General features: G+C 44.4%; 1 protein-coding gene across 4 annotated transcripts in view; it reads left to right on the top strand.

Moving 5' to 3' along the window:
* Positions 1–20,688, top strand: part of DAPK1 (death associated protein kinase 1) — a 204,719-nt gene that overhangs the window by 85,164 nt on the left and 98,867 nt on the right. For 2 of the 4 annotated variants that reach the window (XM_035300083.3, XM_035300077.3), the window contains exon 3: positions 19,728–19,949. The exons of 1 other annotated variant lie outside the window; for it this stretch is intronic. In XM_035300083.3, the coding sequence (XP_035155974.2) occupies positions 19,728–19,949 (222 nt within the window). Of the gene's footprint in view, positions 1–656; positions 809–19,727; positions 19,950–20,688 lie in introns of all 4 variants that reach the window. One more of the 4 variants, XM_078365643.1, reaches the window with a different exon arrangement.

Raw genomic sequence — 20,688 nt, 5'->3', positions numbered from 1 at the left:
CCAGTTGTTAAACTATCAGGGATTCAATAAGCAAGGCTGAATGGAGACTTGTAAATGTCTTCAAGTACACAAATGCTTGTTGTAGCATGTAGGTTGTCCAGTTGGCTTCTGAACTCCAAACAGCAGAATACATTTAAAAAGAAAGCTATCTTAGTGCACAAAAATTACAAGCTGGAAATGTATTCGCATACTTTTAAGAAAATTATCCAGAGTACACAGCCTGGGTTTCTAAGCAATTTTGGTCTCTGTTATTCTTCATAAGGTGAACAGTCATACCTTTTATCTTCCAATGATTAATGTGCTGAATTAGCTATGGTTCACCTCAGTAACTTCGCAAGTATCTCTTCTGCTTCCCTTCTATAAATAATTAAGCTATGTCCTAGTTTTATATTATAGCTATAAAATTAGCCTAAAGCTGTGCCGTTTGACCTGACAGCCACAGGCCACTTGTGGCCATCAAGCACTTGAAGTGGAGCTGGTTCGAACAAGATGTGCTGCGTGTTTAAAGCACCCACTGGGGTTGAAGCACTAAGAAAAGGGCAAAATCTGTCATAACCATTTTAATTATTGACTACATGTTTAAATAACAACATTTCAATATATTGGGGTTCATAAAATGTTAAAGTTCATTTTATGTTTCTTTTTACTTTTATTAGTGTGACTGCTAGAAATTTTCAAATTATACCTGGGTGTGGTGGCTCACCCCTGTAGTTCCAGCACATTGGGAGGCCGAAGTGAGTGATCACCTGAGCCAAGAGTGTGGGACCAGCCTGAGCAATATGGTGAAACCTCACCTCTACAGGCTATAGTAAGTTGAGATGGCACCCCACTGCACTTCAGCCTGGGCAACAGAGTGAGGCCCTGTCTCCAGGGAAAAAAAAGAAAATTTCAGATTACACATGTGGTTTGCATTTGTGGCTTGTATTATATTTGTGATGGACAACTCTGTCTTAAAGTAAGTCATTATTTTAATTTGTAAATGATTATTACTTAAAATTTAAATGTATGTGTATACATAGTTATACTATGCATATAGTAACATATGTTTACATATACTTATATAGTTATACAATTTGAAGATTACATAACTATAATCTACTTCCTGTGGTAAAACACTGTTGAGCAAGTCATTTAAAGAAGTAATTGACACTAGTGCTTAAATAGATTAATGTATATCGAGTCAACCTTAAGATAATCAGACTATAAGTTTTCATAGATTTTATTATGTAAAGTTTCATTCTTTTTGCATATGTTTGAGGTAGGTTACAATTTTGGAACCAGTGCAAAGTTCATTTTCATCTGTTTTACTCTGAATCACTAACATTAACTCTTCTGAACCTGTGACAGCCAGCATTTTTAAAGTTAATTTGAGTGTCCTAAAAGTCACCTTCTTCAGTTTGTTTACCTATCTTATTATCATAGTCTAAGTAGCTAGTAGTGAAAAACTTCTAAGTAACATTCTCTTTAGTGATTGAGCCAATAAATCAAACAATAACAAGAGAAACTTGGAATCCAGGGACCAAGGCTGAATAAATCAATTTCATTTACCTGTCCAGTGAGCGTTAGCTGAGAAAAGGAGAAGATGTACAACACTGTTCTGTGTTTTAAATTTTATATCCTTAGCAAGATCAAACTCCCTCTCCTCCCTCACCTAAAGCTGAGATTCAGAAGTACAGGATGTGTTCCAATCACTGCACAAGTTGCCTAGTTCATCAAAGTTGGGCACATGGGGCTGATCTGGAAGCTGGCAGCAAGTTTCCCTGGCAGGAAGCTCTCTTCCATGTTCCCTGCCTTCATATGATGCAGCCAGCAGCATTTTACATCAACGTTAATAATAATGTTAGAAAAAGTAGATCTTTTTCTATTCCCTTAGGTTATTTAAATTTTATTTTTGACGTTTTGTTTTCTAACATTGAGCATTTCTCAGGAGCATGCTCACCGTGTGTTTCTTATGCAGAGTAAGTATTGGTTTTGCATAATCAGAGTCTCCAAGTCAGCATGAGAAATTTGAGGCTTCTTTGAATTCGTGCACGCTCAAATTAGAAACAGCCTCAAACAGCTTCAGTTAGAGTCTTTCTTCTGTGGCTCTCCCAGAGTTGGTGCAATAACTTATAATTATCCCAGGGTGAGGTTACCCACAAAATTTGACCATCCACTTCTAAGGCCAGAAAGACATCAGAATAATGTTACTCAAGGGCCCAAGACATGGGAATTGGTCATTCTTGTTCCTTCGCCATCAGTATTTTAGTATTTAGTAGGTGTAATCAGGTTTAAATGAAAGGCCAGCAACCAGCACCACATGCTGAGGTGTCCTTAAGTCAGCAGCCTTCATGGAGATTCATTCAGCAATGCTTGCTCAAGATGGCTTCTCCAGAAAATGGTAAAGGAGAGCTTGCATAGCTTTTGTGTTCTCTTATTTTCTCTAATGGGACAATGTATGAGCTTTGGCACATGCCTAAGAGATGCAGATGGTTTTAAGCAACTATATACAATAATAGTAATTATATTACATATCAGGCACTATTGAAAGAAGTTTACATGTATAACTCATTTAATCATTACAACAGCCCTTTAAGGAAGATATGGTTAATATGTTGTTTGCCAATGAGGTACCTGAGTCACTGAGAAGTTGAGGAACTTGACCAAGATCACACAGCTAGTAAATGGCAAAACCAGGATATAAAAGCAAGCCCTCTGCCTCCAAAGTGCATTAAGTTATAATGCCATACAGAAGATTAAAATATCTGTCTGGATATTTATGCTAAGTTTTAGTTTTGGAAGACTTGAATTGGTGGTTTCTGAATCCTGTTGAAAAAGCATCATTTCCTTCCTTACCATTCCCTCTTAGAATCTGACCTAAACCTATTTGGGATTCTTGGATATAGACACAGCAGTTATGTTCCCAGCTGTGGTATCTCTTAAGCCCTTCCAAATATTAACATTATATTTGTGTGGTAGCAGGCAGTATCTAAAACATAATCATATGTTTTCATCTCTTTTGAGTGTTACAGCTACCCTATAGGCTAAGCATTATTCAATTTAGTTTTGTCTTGTTTTGTTTTATTTCCCAAATGACCATGCTGAAACTCAGCAAAGGTCATGAAGATCAGTGTTCACAGATGGTAAATGGCAGAGGAGGGCAGCATCCAGCATTCTTTCTCCCAACTGTGCATTTCCTGTCACATTGTAGATACTCTATGTCACTCAGAAGGCACAGTTGCATAAAATATATTTCCAAATAGAGACTAGAGAAGTTGATGGAAATATGGATTTATTTTAAGTTTCAATCTGGAAACATCATGATCACAGAGATTTAGAAAATGCATGAAGAAGAAAATCTGTTGCAGGATTTTTATTTTACTCTATGCTATGTATTCTTTTAATTAAGTGAGGAGTGCACTAAAATGAAAACCTCCATGAGAACCATCCAGATTAGTGCAAAGCACCTTAAGGATGGAAGGAATCTTAGAGACCACAGTCCAGCCTCCCACTTGATGCTGGAATAGCTTTGTGACTTCCTGGCAGATGGTCTAATTTCCTCTACCACCTTTCCAATATCGACAGTTCTTGTGCCCAGAAGCAAAACCTTCTTTATTGCACTCATCCTCCCTTGACTGCCGTCTATATGATCAGCATCTTTCTCACTAAATGCAAGAGTCCACACTTGAGCACAGGAGCACTACTCCCCTTAAACTCACCAGGGGCTGCATTCATAGCATTAGCAGGGAGATTACACTGCACTTGTGTTGTCTGTGGTCAGCTAGTACCATCAAGTATTTTTTTTATATGGACTGCTATTGTGCTAGGTCTTCCCAATCCTGTACTTGTGAGGTTCGTTTCTTTGAACCTAAATACAGAAATTCCTGTTTATTCCTTTTGCAAATTTGATAATTCAGTCTCTTGGGAGAATTTAGATTCCAAGTTCTGTCAGTATATTAGCCATTTTTTTTGGGTATCTTAGCCATTCAAAAGTGTGATAAATATGCTTTCATATGATATACTGAATGAAGTATCAGGGACAGGATACTCCGAAGAATACCTTGTCAAGGACAGTGTAAATACGAGAGCCTGCAGTCCACTCACCAAAATCTATTACATAGTGATTCACGTTTCATCCACCAAAATGTCATGAAAAATGATGTCACAGACCTTGGTGACATCAAAACACTTTTAAAATCTATATTCATTTCCATTCTACTTGTCTTACAACCCAGTTAGGGGCAAGGGCAAAGTTCTTGCTACTCATTCACCATTTGTTAAGTGTTTCTAATTCATCCGATCAAAAGCTGATTCTTGATGTTTCCTAGAAATTAATAAGCTAATTGATCTTGTAGAGGGCTCCAGTTTGGTTCCCTTTGAACATCAGTATGGGTTCACTCATTAGTATTTGTCCATGATTGCCAGCAATGATATGAAATTGCTTCTTCCACACTGTGACTTAATGTTCTCAGACCTGGAGACCCGAATTTTAAAAAAAATACCCAACAGGCAATGTTTTATCATCTCTTTTCTTACTTTAAGCTTTGGTTGTACCTTAACAATATTTTCCTGATGCTTTCCCAAGTGCAGATCATTGACCTCACAAAAAAAGAAAAGAAAAAAAGGAAGCTAAAAAGCGTTGCCTAGTTTTGTTTGCTATATGCCTATTCCACCATCGACTGTAATCAGCCATTTGAACCCTTTTCTTTCTGTCTGTTTTCTTTCTCACACCTGAACTTAAGTTTTGGAGTTTTCTTCTTTTCCAATTCTCAGTTCCTTGAGGCTTCTTGAATAATTCGTGCTACTTGAAAAAACAAATTTCTTTTTTGAGTCAGGGTCTCGCTCTGTAACCCAGGCTGGAATACAGTGGCACAATTGGCCTCACTGTTGCCTCTAGCACGTGGGCTCAAGCTATCCTCTCACCTCAGCCTTCCAAGTAGTTAGAAATACAGGTGTGTACCACAAGCCCAGCTAAGTTTTTAAAAAGTTTTGTAGACATGGGGTCTCACTATGTTGCCAGAGCTGGTCTTGAACTCCCAGGTTCAAGGAATCCTCGCACTTCAACCTCCCAAAGAGCTGGCATAGTAGGCATGAGCCACTGCACCCCGCCTATTTGTGCTATTCTGTTGTACTCATACAAGATCATGATTCCTACTTTCTGATTTCCCATTTTTTAAAAATCTGACCTCATGGAGTTAACAGATTGCTTTAGCCTTTCAAGGGCAATTACAAATTACTTAATGACTATGAAAATTTCTTACTTATGGACCGGGCACAGTGGCTCACGCCTATAATCCCAGCACTTTGGGAGGCCAAGGCGAGTGGATCATGAGGTCAAGAGATCAAGACCATCCTGGTCAACAAGGTGAAACCCCATCTCTACTAAAAATACAAAAATTAGCTGGGCATGCTGGTGCGTGCCTGTAGTCCCAGCTACTCGGGAGGCTGAGACAGGAGAATTGCTTGAACCCAGGAGGTGGAGGTTGTGGTGAGCCGAGATCGTGCCATTGCATTCCAGCCTGAGTAACAAGAGCGAAACTCCATCTCAAAAAAAGAAAAGAAAAATTCTTACTTACAAAATATTTAAGTTGTGCTCCAATTAGTGAATCTACCCAGTTACCTGAAGTTATGGCTGAAGGCAACTGCTTACACAAAGCAATTAGCCTGTAGGAAACCAGGAGAATTCCTGTGAAGTGTCAATAGCTGGCATAAGGGCTGTCCTGTACTTCTGCTTTTCAGATGAATGTACAGTATCCAAATACACTGGTTGCCCCTTAAGCTTCTAAAGCAGGTGGGCAGCTCCCACACGGCCATCTAGGGCTCAGCAAAATAATCAGAGCTCAGTAAATGAGAAAGTAAATGCATGTGGAGTGCCCTGAGCCAGGATGTTCTTAAAGCAAAGGGTGGACATCTTGCATGATGTTTTTCAGTGCTGGAGCAATTAATTGTTTTTCCATGTCCAGAAAGTCAGTGGAAACAATTTAAACAGATGAGTAGTCAGCATATAAATTTAGGAACCCATAAAGTGATGAAGTCAGTGTGTATTATGACTAAACTTTTCTCCAATGTACTATGTTAGGCTCTGGGGATTCAAAAGTGGTGTTAATTTTCAGAAAAAATCCTATATATAAGAGTGGTTAAAATTTTTTTTAAAGCTAATGCATTGGTGGGTCACTATGAAGGAAATTAAAATTTAAACTCAACAAACCAGTTCTAGTGTTCATGTTACTTGTTTATGATTCTCATTGTAGTGACTAGCGATGTATCTCATGTCTAACAAATGACGAAGTCGCTGGAAAAATGGGTTCTATTATTGTGTATTCACACTCCCACTAAGTGGAAAGTAAGCTCCAGATTGTGATTTGTTAAGATTCTCCAGCTTTGTAGCCAGCCTCTTCTGCCCAGAGCTTACCCCCGCCATGAAGCCCCCCTCACCATGCGGAAGCTCAGGTGCCTTCACTTCTGGAGTTGCTGTAGAAGTCAGCACCCTGGAGTAGAAAGTCTGAACGGGGGGCTGTGGTGATACACGTGTAACTAGAGGTGTGCCTCCTTCCCTGGTAGACTGTCCTCCTCTCCAGGACCATTGCCAGCATTTCCTTCGGGCCTCATGATGCTGAGCATGGTGGATGGATTCTTTAAACAGGGCAGGCTGCCACCTCAGGTTTCCATATCACTGCGGACAAGCACAGCCTCTTGATTCAAGTGACAGACGGTGTTGACCCCCAGCTCTGCAGGGACCCAAGGCCAGCCATGCTGGGAGGGATGTAGAGCTCCTTGGCCCCCCGCTCACTGCAGATGATGAGGAAGAAATCCAGCAAGAGGAAGGGCTTCCCTCACCATTCCCCGCATGGGCTGTAGGAGAGGTCATTCCCCCTTCTCACCCACCAGTGGTCTTCCCATTTCATCCTCCTGCCTGCCAGGGGATTATGTTTCCATCCACAGGCCTTCTAAAGCCTCCCAGTGGTGATCACTTCATGTTCTACAGAAGTCAGATTCCACACTTTTGTGGAAGCAATGCTCCCTGGAAGGGTTGTTGGGTTTGCAATCCCTGCTTCAGGAGATTTCACCTCCAAACCTCTTTCACACGAAATGTATTTTACTTTGTTTAGTGTTTGACCTGAGACTTAATCAGTGACACATTCTCTTCAAAAGCGACATTTCCGAGAGGTAACGCCATTGTGTCTTTGCTCTCCTGGCCGTGGTGGATACAGTCTTGCCCTGGCTCTCACGATAAGCTGCATGCTTGCTCCGATCCGGCCACGAGGGTGAGGTCAGCCTCGTGGCTGGCTTCCAAGGAGTTCTGCTTCCATTGAGAGTATACTCAGGCTTCCCGGGAGCTCCGGTTTCTCTGTGTAACTTAATCATCTTTCCGTTTTATCTGAGTGGCTCTCACTTCAGGTAACTCCAGCACTGCCTTTCCCTGCCAGTCTCTTCTTGCCTGGCCTGAAGTGACCCCTGTAGTCGCCTTCCCATTTTCTCTTCCCCTTGGACTTCCTTCACGAGGTTTTCCTCCTCCCCACTTGGTTCAGAGCCAAGGTGGCAGATCTGTAGACATCATGGGAAACTGCTTCACTTAGAGCACTGTGGATTCTTCTTTGCTGGGCTAACAGCTAGACACCCACTCACTGCCTCCTTGAGACCTGGGCCTGTGACTCTTGCAATCCCTAATTTGGAAGACCCTGAAGAAGCTCGGCTGCCCTCAGTCGTGTTCAGTCTCCAGAGCAGGACAGAGCTGTGAATGATGCCCCCCAAGCACGTCGGCCACCCAGCTGCACTAAATGCCACATAGCGCCAGGCATATTTGAATTTTCCCAAGACACTAAGTGCAAACTCTTCATCAGTTTAGACCAGACTTCCTGGTATAAGGTGAAGCTAATTCTTCCAATGACAAAGCATGACAGAGAGTCCCAAACCTACCCTTTAAAAACAGGCAGGTGAATAGCATCTTGACCTAAATCGAGAAACCATGAAAATATTAGACATCTTTCTTTGTTCACTTCCTCTCATGCCCCAGAGTGGAGCAGGGTGAATATTGGAGGGGAGTATCTCACAATTCCTGTTTTAATCTGGGCAGTTTAGTAGAGTATATGCACGGTAATGACCGATGCCCTCAGGCTCTGTCCTTTCTCTTTCCCTTTAGCTGGTTCTTCCCCGTCTTGAATCTTAGTACCCTTAACACATCTGACTTTCTTCCTCTTCTTTTGGCCATGGAATAAGGAACTTCAGCTTAGCTTTTTGTCTTCTCTTTCCCCATGAAGTTATATGAACCTCCTGCCTTCTTTTTCAGCATTTTTTTCCTCTGAGAACAGCTTGCCAAGTTGAGAACAAATCATTCCCTATGGGCCAGTTAACTTTGACTCACTGGCTGAAAGGGGATTACATGACAAAGTCAGGATGATCAAATGATGGGATTGGCTCAAGGCGATAGCATGGTGAAGTCAAAGTGATCAAACAAGGAGCTGACCCCTCTGAATCTCAGCCAGGACCACTCGAGAGCCAGGGGCCAGGAAGCTCTAATCTCCAGCCATCCAATGTGGTCAGCATTCATTGAAATGGAACAGCCCCGATCCTAGTAACAGTAATCTGTAGACATGCTTTCTTTATAAGGGCATTTTAGTCTCCATAAAACTGGACTCAAAGTTCAGCTGTTATTCCCATGTAGGGTTTACTACATTTGGAGAAAATGTATGGAGTATTGTTGTTTATTTGTCTGATCCACCAGAAGCCCTGTTTAGATTGTATCAAAGGATGCTTTCCCAACACTTCCTTTCTTCCTTTCTTTCCGTTTTAGCTTTACAGATAAAACCCAACAGCGAGCAGCAGGCAGGTGTTTTGTGTTAGGTCCCAGAAATGGTGCTGAGTAAAGTGGGTGTAGTTCACTTAGCCTTTAGCTGAAGCCAGGGCCCCTGCTCACTCTGCACATCCCCCACTGAGCACTTGCAAGTCTGTTCCACTGGCATGTCTCATTAGTAAATTCCTGAAGTCATGGACCATATCTGAAGCAGGTAGGATTCTCTAGGGCAGCGAGTCACAGCAAGTGAAGGAACTGGGCCTAAAGGAAGGCAGTAGTGCATCTCTAATCTCAGGACTCTGCACCGAGGAGTCCTCCAGGCTCCGGGCTCCTTCCTGCCACCACCATGCTCTTCCACAGTAAATACTGCCATGGCCAGTATGTACTGTATTCTCCGTACCTAGTCCATCTGTTCTCAGTTGCCACCCAAAATACCCAGCCCCACCGACTGCCTGAAATAAAAGAAAAACTCCGAATCCTTTGCCAGTCTCAGGTGGTGAAGAGGGCTGATTGTCTGTGGCCTCTAAGCAGCCCTTTCACCAGTAGCCAGAAGGAGGCAGAAGGAGCACCAGGCCTGAAGAGGTGAGTGGCCTCCTCTCCCAGGCCTGACTCAGTTGGTCCGCACCCTTCTAATGGGTCAGTCCCTGGAAGGTCTGGGGCACCTTCAACCTTCAGCTCTGTGCTTGGCTCTTCCACCCACGAAGCAGCAAGCACTGTGATTGGCATCCTGCCTTAGGGAATAATCTGAGAGTGTTGAAAATACAAAGGAAACAGTGAATGCAGAGTCTTCTTCCAGGAAGCTGCCCATTTAACTGGGAGAGAGGACCAAAGCACACCTTCCCAAGAAAATGGGACTTCAAAATGCTTATAACCAAAAATGTATAAGGAAAGGAAAAGGTTTTGTGGTTAACAACAACCCCAAACTATGAGAAATGCCACATGCTATTTCCCCTCGTGGAAAGGGCCACATCGACTGAATCCTGCATAGAGTACCCGGTTATGACTGTTCACCTACTTTTGCTTAAACTTGCTTGGCCATGACTCCCATTCTCCAAGCAGCCTCTCTTTATATGAGCTCCAAGACCTCCTTTGGGAAATACTCTTCTAGATGGATCTTGGACCTTCCTCTGCAAAGAGGTATCATGGGGACAAGGGGAGTGAATGAAGGCACCCACTTGTATCTTTCTAATCTCTCCTCAGTTTAGAGTCCTCAGCTCCTCTGGTTTGCAAATTTCATATTAAAGAGGTGTCTTGAACCACCTGACACCCTACATACTTGGTTTCTTTGATCCCACTTGCAATACCAAACAGTGCATGGAGCCTGGCTCTTCCCTAAGCTGGCCTTGGGTCCTCAGTTGTGCCACCTTCTTCTCCTCTGAAGTCTTCCACGGGTTCTTGTCCTTGGAAGGATGCTTTCCCGAGGGGACCCACCTCTCTTCTGCTCTCCTCAGCCCATTGTGCTGTTCGCCCTTCTCTTTCTGCATCTCAATTCTACCGCTGTGTGTTGTGCTGGTTCCCAGCGTGACGGGCTGCTGTTTATCCCCTTGGTAAACTCTGCTTCTCCCTGTTGGTGCCGTGGCAAGCTGAGCTGCTTGCTCTCCAAATCACAGCCCATTTAACTGAGCCCTTGTATCAGTTTAAATAGTTTTTGGAGGGTTGTACTTTTTTTTATAATAGTAATTTTGATTTAATCACCTGCTTTGCTGTTTTTGGTAAAAAGTATTGCTTTCCTCCTCATAGCTTCTCAAAAGGCAGAAAGAGAACAATTCCAAGTGTGGGCTACAATCCAAGGGAGTTGTGTACCACTTGGTGCTGAAGTACTGAGTTCCCAAAGAGGGTTCGCCTTCATCCTGTTCTGAAATCCGTGAGGCTTGTGGGGTTAAGATCAAAGAAGGGGTTCCCGCAGAAGGCGTGGAGAGAGTGTTTTCTCTTCACGTGCATTGTGCTAAAGGTGAAGTCAGTGTAGATACTAACTGGGCATTCAGACCAGGCAGGAGGAAGATCAGGTAGCTGTATTTACTGGATCATGTGTAGCATTTGGGATTTGTGTGTTTTCCAGGATGGAGACCTGCTTCGCTGCAGAGACTGGGGAAGGGAAAGTTGAAGGCCAGCAACAAGCCCTGCCCAGCCAGAACACCGAAGGTTTCTTAGTCAGGGTCTTTGGGTTTTGTTGTTGGTGTTGAGGTTCCTCCTAAATGATGCAGCACTTTTCTTGAAAGGTGGGAAATTGTTGCCTTGATGAGAAGCAGAGAACTTCCAAAGTGAGTCCATGCGTGCTGATGGGATAAGAGGACCCGTTTGTCTGAGCCTGGGACAGGGCCTGCGTTCAGGGTGGCCTGGACACCCTCACTCCCTTCCCGTACTCTCCTGTGAGGCCTCTTGTGATCTGTCACCTGTGCTGAGTCCTTCCTCTATACAACTTCTGGGGTAATCTGTTAAACCCACCATCCAAGATTCTTCAGTGCTGTTCTGCTGATCTACTGCTGTGAACCAAACCACTCCAAAATTTGGTAGCTGAAAATAACAGTTTATGATGATCTCTTAACTCTCATGCTTCTGTGCGCTGCCTGGGCCCAACTTGGGGGGTTTTGCCTGGGTCTCTCAGGTGTTTACATTGAGAGGTTGGCTGGACCCATAGCTGTCTGAAGACTTGATGACCCAGATGTCCATGACAGCTCACGCACATGGCTGGCCTCTTAAAGCTGCTGTCAGCTCAGCTGGAGCTCTGGGCAGCAGCAACTGTGTGCGGCCTGTCCACACAGCCTTGGCTTCTCCCAGCATGCTTGTTGGATTCCAAGAGGGAGCTCCTAAGAACTCAGGCAGAAGACACAGGATCACTTCTGCCCCTCACTGGTGCCTGCTCAGATTCAGGGGGGAGAGATTTGAGGGTCACACTCAGGAGAGCATGTGGGATAGAAAGATGGCTGAGTCCATCTTTGGAAGATGCTGTCTGCTTCCCATCACCTACCTCCAGCTGAAAGCTTCCACATCTAAGCAAAACTGCAAGGGCCTTTGAGGACCAAAGGGGGCAAACCAAATATGTCTCCATCCGAAATGAAAATAGCTTTGTTGAATTCAAATGGGGAAAAAAAAATGTAGAGACTTAACATTTAGATTTCAAATTTGTTGGATAGAAAAATGACAAGGAGAAGTTTGGTGATGCCTTTCAGCTCCTGAAACCCTGTCTTCTTGGCTTCTCTGAGAGGCTCATGAAGCTTAGACAGTTTGGTAATTTTCATCCTCTCCATGTGCTTGATGTGTTTAGAGAAAACAGTGTGCGCTCACATGCATGGCCTCATTTCATGTTGTCATCGTACTTGCACAGATTGGGAAACTGAGGCTCAGAGAGGCCTCCTGCTTTCTCAAGTTATTGGCAGAGCTGAGGCTGACATTGCTCCATCTGCACAGGGCCCTGTTTGTGTGCCTCACCTGATGCCTCCCTGCCACTCCTCTCTTCCTCTAGAAATACGAAGTAGGCTCTTTCATGCCTCTCTGCCTCTGCTCACGCTGTTCCTTCTCTCAGAAACTCTGTCCCTATAAACACATCTTTTTCCACTCCCGACTCACACTCAGCCTCCAGGGCACAGCCTCAGAGGCCAGCTTGGGCATGGGTCTCCTAACTGCACCCTCTCTGCAACAGCAACTGAGTCCCCTTTTTTCCCTCTTCCCACAGTAACGTATTTCATGCTTGTCTCTCCCCTAGTCTATAAACCCTCAAGGTCTTATCTCTTGCTGTAAATGTGAATATTATCAGAGGTTAACTCATCCTTGAGAAACCGTTTCTGTTCCTCGCCCCTTACCTACAACCTGTAATTCTAATATTCTGGCAGAATTCAGGCTGCCTGCTACTCTGGCAGAGAAGGTCTTCTACAAAAATAGATCACCCATAAACCACCACTAAAACCGAGCCAGGAATTTGATACGAGTTCCAAAGTAGAAATTATTTTGTGTTAATGAGAAACCATATTGCAAAGACTTGGGAGGAGCAGAAAGTTGGAACTTATCAGCTCTTAGATTTAAACCAGATTTGTTTCCAGCATTAATGTAGGGAATTCATCGTAATACTAGTTACCATAAATAATTCTTAACTGGCATGTGTGTTGAATAGATGCATATCTCAAGTAAAAACATGAAAAAGGAGATGCTATTTTTGTCACTTTTTTGGGGGGTCTGCACCCACCTGCTCCAGGTGGAACCTTGTTCTAATGTTGTGTCTGGATCAGGACCAGCAATGGAAAGGTTAGACCCTGGGCTTGGCACTGGCTCATGTGGCAGGCATTAACTGTCGTGTCCAGTCAGATTATGCTTTTTCCATTCTGAATGTTACATCTCTGACATTGTATGTCCACACCCTCATTCTCCCATGTGAACAGAGCCTCCCACAAGTAAATAAAGTTGACAGTAAGACCTAACTGGATTAAACAAAAGTTGAAGCGGGTTTGTTTTTAAGGCACCAGGAGAAGACCTGTAGAAATAGGAACACTGTCATCCCTGTGGCTTGACCTTGAGAATCAAGCTGGATTTCTTTCTTATTGTTACTAGAATGTTTCCTGAACACACACACAGACGTGGTATACTTTTATCGCACAGCACCCCAGCATCTTAAAGCATAGGTTTTAATTAATTAAAACACCTTGTGAGTCTTCAGTTGAGAGAAGGCAACATGACCCAAACAGATTTAACCACAAACCCCTGCCCTTTGCTTTCCCCTCACAAAGCACTTTCCTAGAGTGATATTGGAGCCTGTCTGTAACTTCACAGTGAAATGGCTTGTGTGACAAACGCAATGTGTACAAGGTCCACACAGCAATGGGGCTCAGCGCCTGGAGCTTTGGAGGCAAATGCACTTGAGTTGGAGTTCATTTCTCAGTTATGCTGCTTACTTGCTCAGTGATTTGGGACAGTCTTCATAGGGCAACAAGAGCAAAACTCCATCCCAAAAAAAAAATCTCTCCGAAACTTGGTTTTCTCATTGGTCAGAAGAGAGGACAATGATGTGTATCTCATAGAGTTGTGATTATTAACAAAGTAATATGTGTGAAGAGTCTTTCATATAACCCTGGTTCCAGTTTCTTCAGTGATTGCAGAGGTAGTAGTCAGATTAGATATATTAGTGAGTCAGACAGAGAAATTAGATGTCAGCTTGTTCTTTATGAAGCTTACTCCTTTTAGCCATGCGTTTCCTCTTTTTAATAAAATTGGTGATTACATTTGAATCAACGTTTTAATATAAAATTCATTAAAGGAAGAATGTGTCTCATTATCTTTGTATGTATCTGACCATGAGTAGTTAAGAAATGTGTATTATATTTAATGGAAAGTTTTTAATAGTATAATTAATTTGGTGTCCGTATCTAATGCAACAGACTGCTCTGTCAGCTATTAAACGAGGGAGAATGTTAGTGCATTTTGGGGGGAAAAAACTCGCATATGGTCGACTTTCATTATGTGTGAGAGTTATGTTCTAAAAAATCACTGCACACACTAAATTATTGCTCCTAGGAGAAACCCAGGGTTAGGTTCTTGTGAGTCTCTGGTCAAATCATTTTTGTTATTTTTGCATAATCTTGTTTTATGTGTTTTTTTGTTTAAAGACCTCTTATTTAATACGTGTGTGTGTGTGTGACTCATTAACATTGAACTCATGGCCAAAAGCACATTACGCATGGCTGAATGAAGCTTAAGCTTAATCTAACACACATAGTCTCTCCCTGAGTCACATCACAGCTTTGTTGTGCTTAGAAACACTAGACAGCACCACAGTACCATACTTGAGGGTCACTGTATACGGTGAAATTACCAATAAAAAACGTGACACTAAATGGGCCTCGGAAAGTGGACTTGTTTATGGTGCGAGAGCTGAAACAAGAAAGGAGCTGTTTGACTTCGGCTGTGAATGTGTGCAGCAGCCTCTCCAGTTTTCCACAATCCTCTCCAATTTTCCACGATCGGTGTGTGTCCACAAGTGACTGTGAAAGTGCCATAAGTATTGACTTGGAGGTTACAAATAAATTTCAGGCCTGCTGCAGTGACTCATGCCCATAATTCCAGCACTTTGGGTGTCTCAGGCAGGAGGACTGCTTGAACCCAAGAGTTCGAGACTAGCCTAGGCAACAGAACGAGACTCCAGCTCTACAAAATATGTAGAAAATTAGCCAGATGTGGTGATGTACTCCTGTAGTTCCAGCTGCTCGGGAGGCCAAGATGGGAGGTTTGCTTGAGCTCAGGAGGTTGAGGCTGCAGTGAGCTGTGATTGTACCACCACACTCTAGCCTTGGCAGCAGAGTGAGATCCTGTCTCAGGGAAAAAAAAATTAGTAATTAGGTGAATTCACAAATACAAAATCCATGAATAACAAGGATCGCTTGTACTGCTTTATCAAAATTAAATGTCATAACATACAAAGAATTTCTGTTTTCCAGTAAAGAGCTACCTTCCCCCATCCATTGAACAGCCCTAGCAGTATTAATGGCAATTAACTAAGAATGCAGCCATCTGTATTGGTGTTAATTACTGACTGGCCTCAGTGCACTGGCGTAAGGAGGGGGCAGAAAGGACAAGAGCCCCCAGCGTGGCTGCAGTGGTGGCTTTGCTGCTTTGTGTGTGGTCGCTTTGCTCCCTGGTCTGTCTGAGCTCACCCTTGAAGCTGGATCACAGTATTCTTCTGGGGTCACACGATTTAGGAATCCTCACCAGAAAAGTAAGCACAGAAGCCATGTTTTCAAGTTGTTGCTGTCTTTGGGGAGGCGGAGGATGGGTGAGGAGGAACTGTCCCCTAAAGGAGTCCTGATCCAGGGTGGAAAGCAGGTCCAGGCCCCACTGCCCAGGAAGGGAGGGATCGGAGCAGCAATTTACCAACAGTCCAACTCAAATTAAACCTCACAAAGCAAATTACTGTGATGAGGGAAGTTTCTCTGGAGTCTGCTGGCTGGAGTCACAGTTTGCTGGCCGCCAGAGAAGACTCCGCTGTGGAAATGCCCTACAGGCTTATCCAGCGCACACAAAAGCCGCCCAGGGAACCTGGCTGCTGGCACCTTGTGACTCTGAGCTCCCAAGGGCAGGCCAGCCTGCCTGAGCAGTTGTAAGTGGCAACACACCCTCTGGGTGGGGACAGGCAGCAAAAGGAGGAAGGGGGTGAGGATTTAGCTATAGTTGTACCCAATGTTAACCCAGTTCGGCCCTGTCATGGGATTTTTTAAAAAAGCTTTTTTGTCCTATGAGGGCCCTTTTGTCTCTGACAGTCGTGAGAGGTAGGTATTTTGGGGGGTAATACTGCACCACTTTGAGACTGAGGCAACACTGTGCCGACGAAAAGAACTCCAGTTGTCTCACATTAGTAATAGCCTGCAGTTATTGAAGACTTCCTGTGGTCAGGTGCTGTTCTAAACACTTTATGCATATTGGCTCATTTTATCCTTCTCCCTTCAAGGTAGCCACTTGTTTATGCCCACTCTACAGATAAGGAAACCGAGGCATAGTGTGGTTAAGTCGTAAATAAACCCCAGGTTACACAGCTGGCTCCTAGCTGCTACACAGTTCTGTTGGACTATAATGCAGCACCCTTTGTCTAACTCCTCGGGTTCTCAGCGTTATAGATTCAGGCGTCAGCTGCAGCACGTGTGCGCTGCTCATGGACTACATGAAGCAGGTTTGCACCCATGGCCTCTGGAGAGGGGAACATGAACCTGGCAGCCCTTTGTCCTCTAGGCATCGGCAGTCTGGGAGGGTGGGAAAGGCAAGAAGGGGCAGAAAATGGCAGGTCCCCCTGATGGGTATGGGGGGGCTCTGTGGACTCAGGGATATAAGAGATGGGAGGAAAGGGGATAGATGATTAGGGGTGTCCGAGAAGAACAGGGAACGGTATCTTAAAGGAGGTGATATTGCGATAAGTCTACACTGCGTTTCTCAAGCTCATTCTAGACCCTCATTTTTCTCTCTGCAGTCAGGGTTAGTATGTACCCCAGCATTCACATGGAGCTGTTCCCACCCACCAGCCTTTATCCCCTCCTCAGCAGCCAGCACACCTGGTGTGGGGACCCTGCAGTGTGAGTGAGGGATCCATTGTCAGGCGGGAGAGTAAGTTCCCCAGGTTTCGCGGTGAACCAGGGCACCACAGTTCACCCTGGCATGTGCACACATGACACTCAGCATCTGCCTTTACTTATCATCTTACCAATAAAATGGAGAAACTGCCAATATAGAACATTTTGAGGTGAAAACACACTTGGAAGAGTCATTATATCCAGGCTTGCACTGAAATTCTTTGTAACTCTCCTGCCAGGAGGTTTTTCTTTTTCTTTCTTTTTTTTTTTCAAGATGGAATCTTGCTCTGTCACCCAGGCTGGAGTGCAGTGGCTTGATCTCGGCTCACTGCAACCTCCGTCTCCTAGGTTCGATCAATACTCCTGCCTTGGCCTCCCAAGTAGCTGGGATTACAGGCATATGCCGCCACATCTGACTAATTTTTGTATTTTTAGTAGAGACGGGGTTTCACCATGTTGCCCAGTCTGATCCCAAACTCCTGACCTCATGATCTGCCCACCTCAGCCTCCCAAAGTGCCCACCTTTTCTCTCTCTCCCTGTCTCTCTCTCTTCTCTCTTTCTCTCTTTTGGCTTTTTAGTTTTGCATTTTAAAGCACCATGATTGAAACTACTGAGTCCGCCTTGAGTGTAAGCCCCTGAGACAAGTTGCTATGGCCAAGTGTGAGGTATGAATGGGCCCAGGCTCTGGAACTATCAGCCGCTTGTTGGTTGGCTGGGCTGGGCTGGGTTGGGCTTTCCTATCCCAGGTCCTTTTGAATCCGCTTGGTGGGGACACAATAATATCTTTGTAAGGAGGAGGCTGGAGTGTAAAGGAAGCAGCTGACTGGGTTTTGAAATCAGGCTGTTTTCCCTCTCTCTCCGTATGCTCCATCTCTGCCACCTTCCACCCCACAACAGAGGGAAGGTCCTTACTCCTCAGAGAAATTGGATTTGGGTTGTAATAAAGTTATTAGATAGACCCCATAGCTGCTTAAGGTACTGAGTTTACAGGCAGTCAGGGCTGGCATTCCAGTGTAATTTATTCCTCAGCTCCTCAGCTATCTTGCTGTAGGGGTAATGTGGGTATTAACAATCTGTCATGCAAAAAATTCCACCCGGCTATAAAGATAGTCCTTCTTTCTGCATTTCTTCTTCGCTGGTCTCCTGCTGCTAAAGTAAATGACTAATATTTTAAAGTATGCATTCTTTAACATCAAAATATTATCCTTAATTTTCTTTTCTCTCTCACTGTTGTCTTCATGTGAGGATAAAGCCAGCTAAAAATACCTGTGATAATTCTTTAGATAGCAGTTCTCCAGCAGGTGCCAAGAAACGCACAGATCCTGGGATGGGTGGATCAACCCTTCTGTGGGCACTAGGGAAGAAAGAAGGGACCAGCATAGGTACAGGAGGATCTTTCCATTGTGTTCCACTAACTGTTCAGGGGCCTGTGCCCTCTCACCATCTCACCCACTGACCGCCTACTCATTATTATTCTGAGTCAAATTCTGTTATTATAGTCTTTAATATATAGGAAAGGGGAACTGGTTATTTGCTGTGGTGTTTAGAAAGAAGTAGAAAACCCATCAAACTGACTTGAGCCATAAAAGGAATTTATTGGCTTATGTCGCTGAAACATCACAGGCAGATGGTTTCAGGCCAGAGCTGATCCAGCGACTCAGTGGTGTCATTGCAGACCTGGTTTCTTTCCTTTTACTGGCTCTACCTTTGCAGTGGTTTTCTTCAAACCGAGAGTGGCTCTCCTCGTGGTCCCAAAATAGTTGGCAGTGGCTTTGGGGGATCTATCACACTCTAAAGAGAAGAGTCTCAGAAAGCCTTTGTCTCTGCATCCTCTGAAAGGTCTTACTTAGGTCATGTGCCTATCATTGTGTCCAGGAGAATGGAGTGGATTGATTGGCTCAGCCTAGGTCACATGATTCCATATTTACCCTTGGGGGTGGAATCAGCTTTTCCAGATCCATAAAGATTCCTGGGTAGAGATACCTTGAGAAGGGAGGAGAGGGGAGATAATGCTGGATAAATGACCAACAAATATTTAGTACCTATGACTTATTAGTTGCTTAATTGTGAACAAAATAATAGACCTTTTTCTGTTTTGTGTATTTCAGTTGGTTAATATTGGTGCTAGAAATATGTTGTTGAAGGTAGGGCTTCATATATATATATTTTTTTTTTTTTACCAATTCCCTGGTCTCAATACCTTGTTTCCTGGGGCCAGAGGCCAGACATGCAGGAAAAGAGTGTGCTGGAAGTGAGGTTAGATCACAGAGTTCCTAGATGCTGTCCCAGGACCTGAAGTGGAAGGGAAGGAGGAGTGGACAGAAATGGAGACATTATCACCCTTTCAATAAAATGTACTTTAAGAGTTTGTATTCTGATCGGGCGTGGTGGCTCACACCTGTAATCCCAGCACTTTGGGAGGCTGAGGCAGGTGGATCACCTCGGGTCGGGAGTTGGAGACCACCCTGACCAACATGGAGAAACCCCGTCTCTACTAAAAATACAAAAATTAGCTGGGCTTGGTGGTGTGTGCCTGTAATCCTAGCTACTTCAGAGGCTGAGGCAGGAGAATCTCTTGAGCCTGGGAGGCAGAGTTTGCAGTGAACTGAGATCGTGCCACCGTACTACAGTCTGGGTGAGAAAGTGAGACACCGTCGCAAAAAAAAAAAAAAAAGTTTGTATACCTTCCAGTACCGGTTTTAAAGACACAGGCTTAGCGAAACTGAGTGATGATAAGAAACATCCCTACCTAATTTGTTACTGTTTTACAATTTGAACTTTTCTATTCACGGTTCCCTTGACCCCCTCTGCGCCATGCCACGTCCTCACTCAGATCGTGTGTGTGTGTGTGTGTGTGTGTGTGTGTGTGTGTATGTGTGTGAATGGTAAAGAATCCCCCATCCTCTCTTTTCAGCGGACAATTTGCGGTTGTGAAGAAATGCCGTGAGAAAAGCACCGGCCTCCAGTATGCCGCCAAATTCATCAAGAAAAGGAGGACCAAGTCCAGCCGGCGGGGTGTGAGCCGCGAGGACATCGAGCGGGAGGTCAGCATCCTCAAGGAGATCCAGCACCCCAATGTCATCACCCTGCACGAAGTCTATGAGAACAAGACGGACGTCATTCTGATCCTGGAACTGTGAGTGCCGCCTGGGCTGGGCTGGGGAGAGGGTGTAGCGGGTATCAGGAGCAGCTTCCTTCCAGCTGGACTGTGCCATGACGAGCCCAAGAGAGGCATCGGGAATTGGTTCTGCTGTTCGGGTGTGTGGGAACAGCGGTGCTGCCTGACCTGAGACCCAGCTGCAGAGGTCTAGAACAAACTCTAAAGAGCAGCTTCCATCACTGTGGTTTCACCCAGTTTACGAAGGCTTTCCCTGTCTTGGGGTATACCACTTTCTGGGGTTTTCCTGTTAAGCTTCAAACTGGTGTCCTTCTCCTCTCTCACACTATTCCTGTCCTCTCTCCATTTTCTGCTTTTCTTCCTCTGTTCTCTTCGTCTCTTCCCCCATCTCTTCCTCTTCCCTCTATCTTAAACGCAGGAACCCCATTTTTAACTGTTGAATCCATCAACACTAATTATATGAATGGTTAGAATTGAGCCAGAATCACTCAAATAGGACTTGATTTTAAAGCGAGTTGCTGATTTTCTCAGGCATGCTGTGCCCATCAGATGTTGTTATGGGAAACTGATTGCTGCGTGTTATTCTGTGGTGTTTCCGGTCTCCCTCTCCCACCCCTTCCGTCCCCAGCTTCCTGCCTGCTGTGCCGAGTGGGCCCCACTCCCTGTGGCTGAGTCCAACAGCACATGCTGGCAGGAGAGGAGAAGAAGCCAGCCCAGGGCACACATCTGCTCTATCTCTGGGCTTTGGGGATGGAGG

This window comes from Callithrix jacchus, chromosome 1 (assembly GCF_049354715.1).
Source record: "Callithrix jacchus isolate 240 chromosome 1, calJac240_pri, whole genome shotgun sequence".
Lineage (NCBI taxonomy): Eukaryota > Metazoa > Chordata > Mammalia > Primates > Cebidae > Callithrix > Callithrix jacchus.
This window is presented reverse-complemented; position numbering and strand designations above follow the sequence as displayed.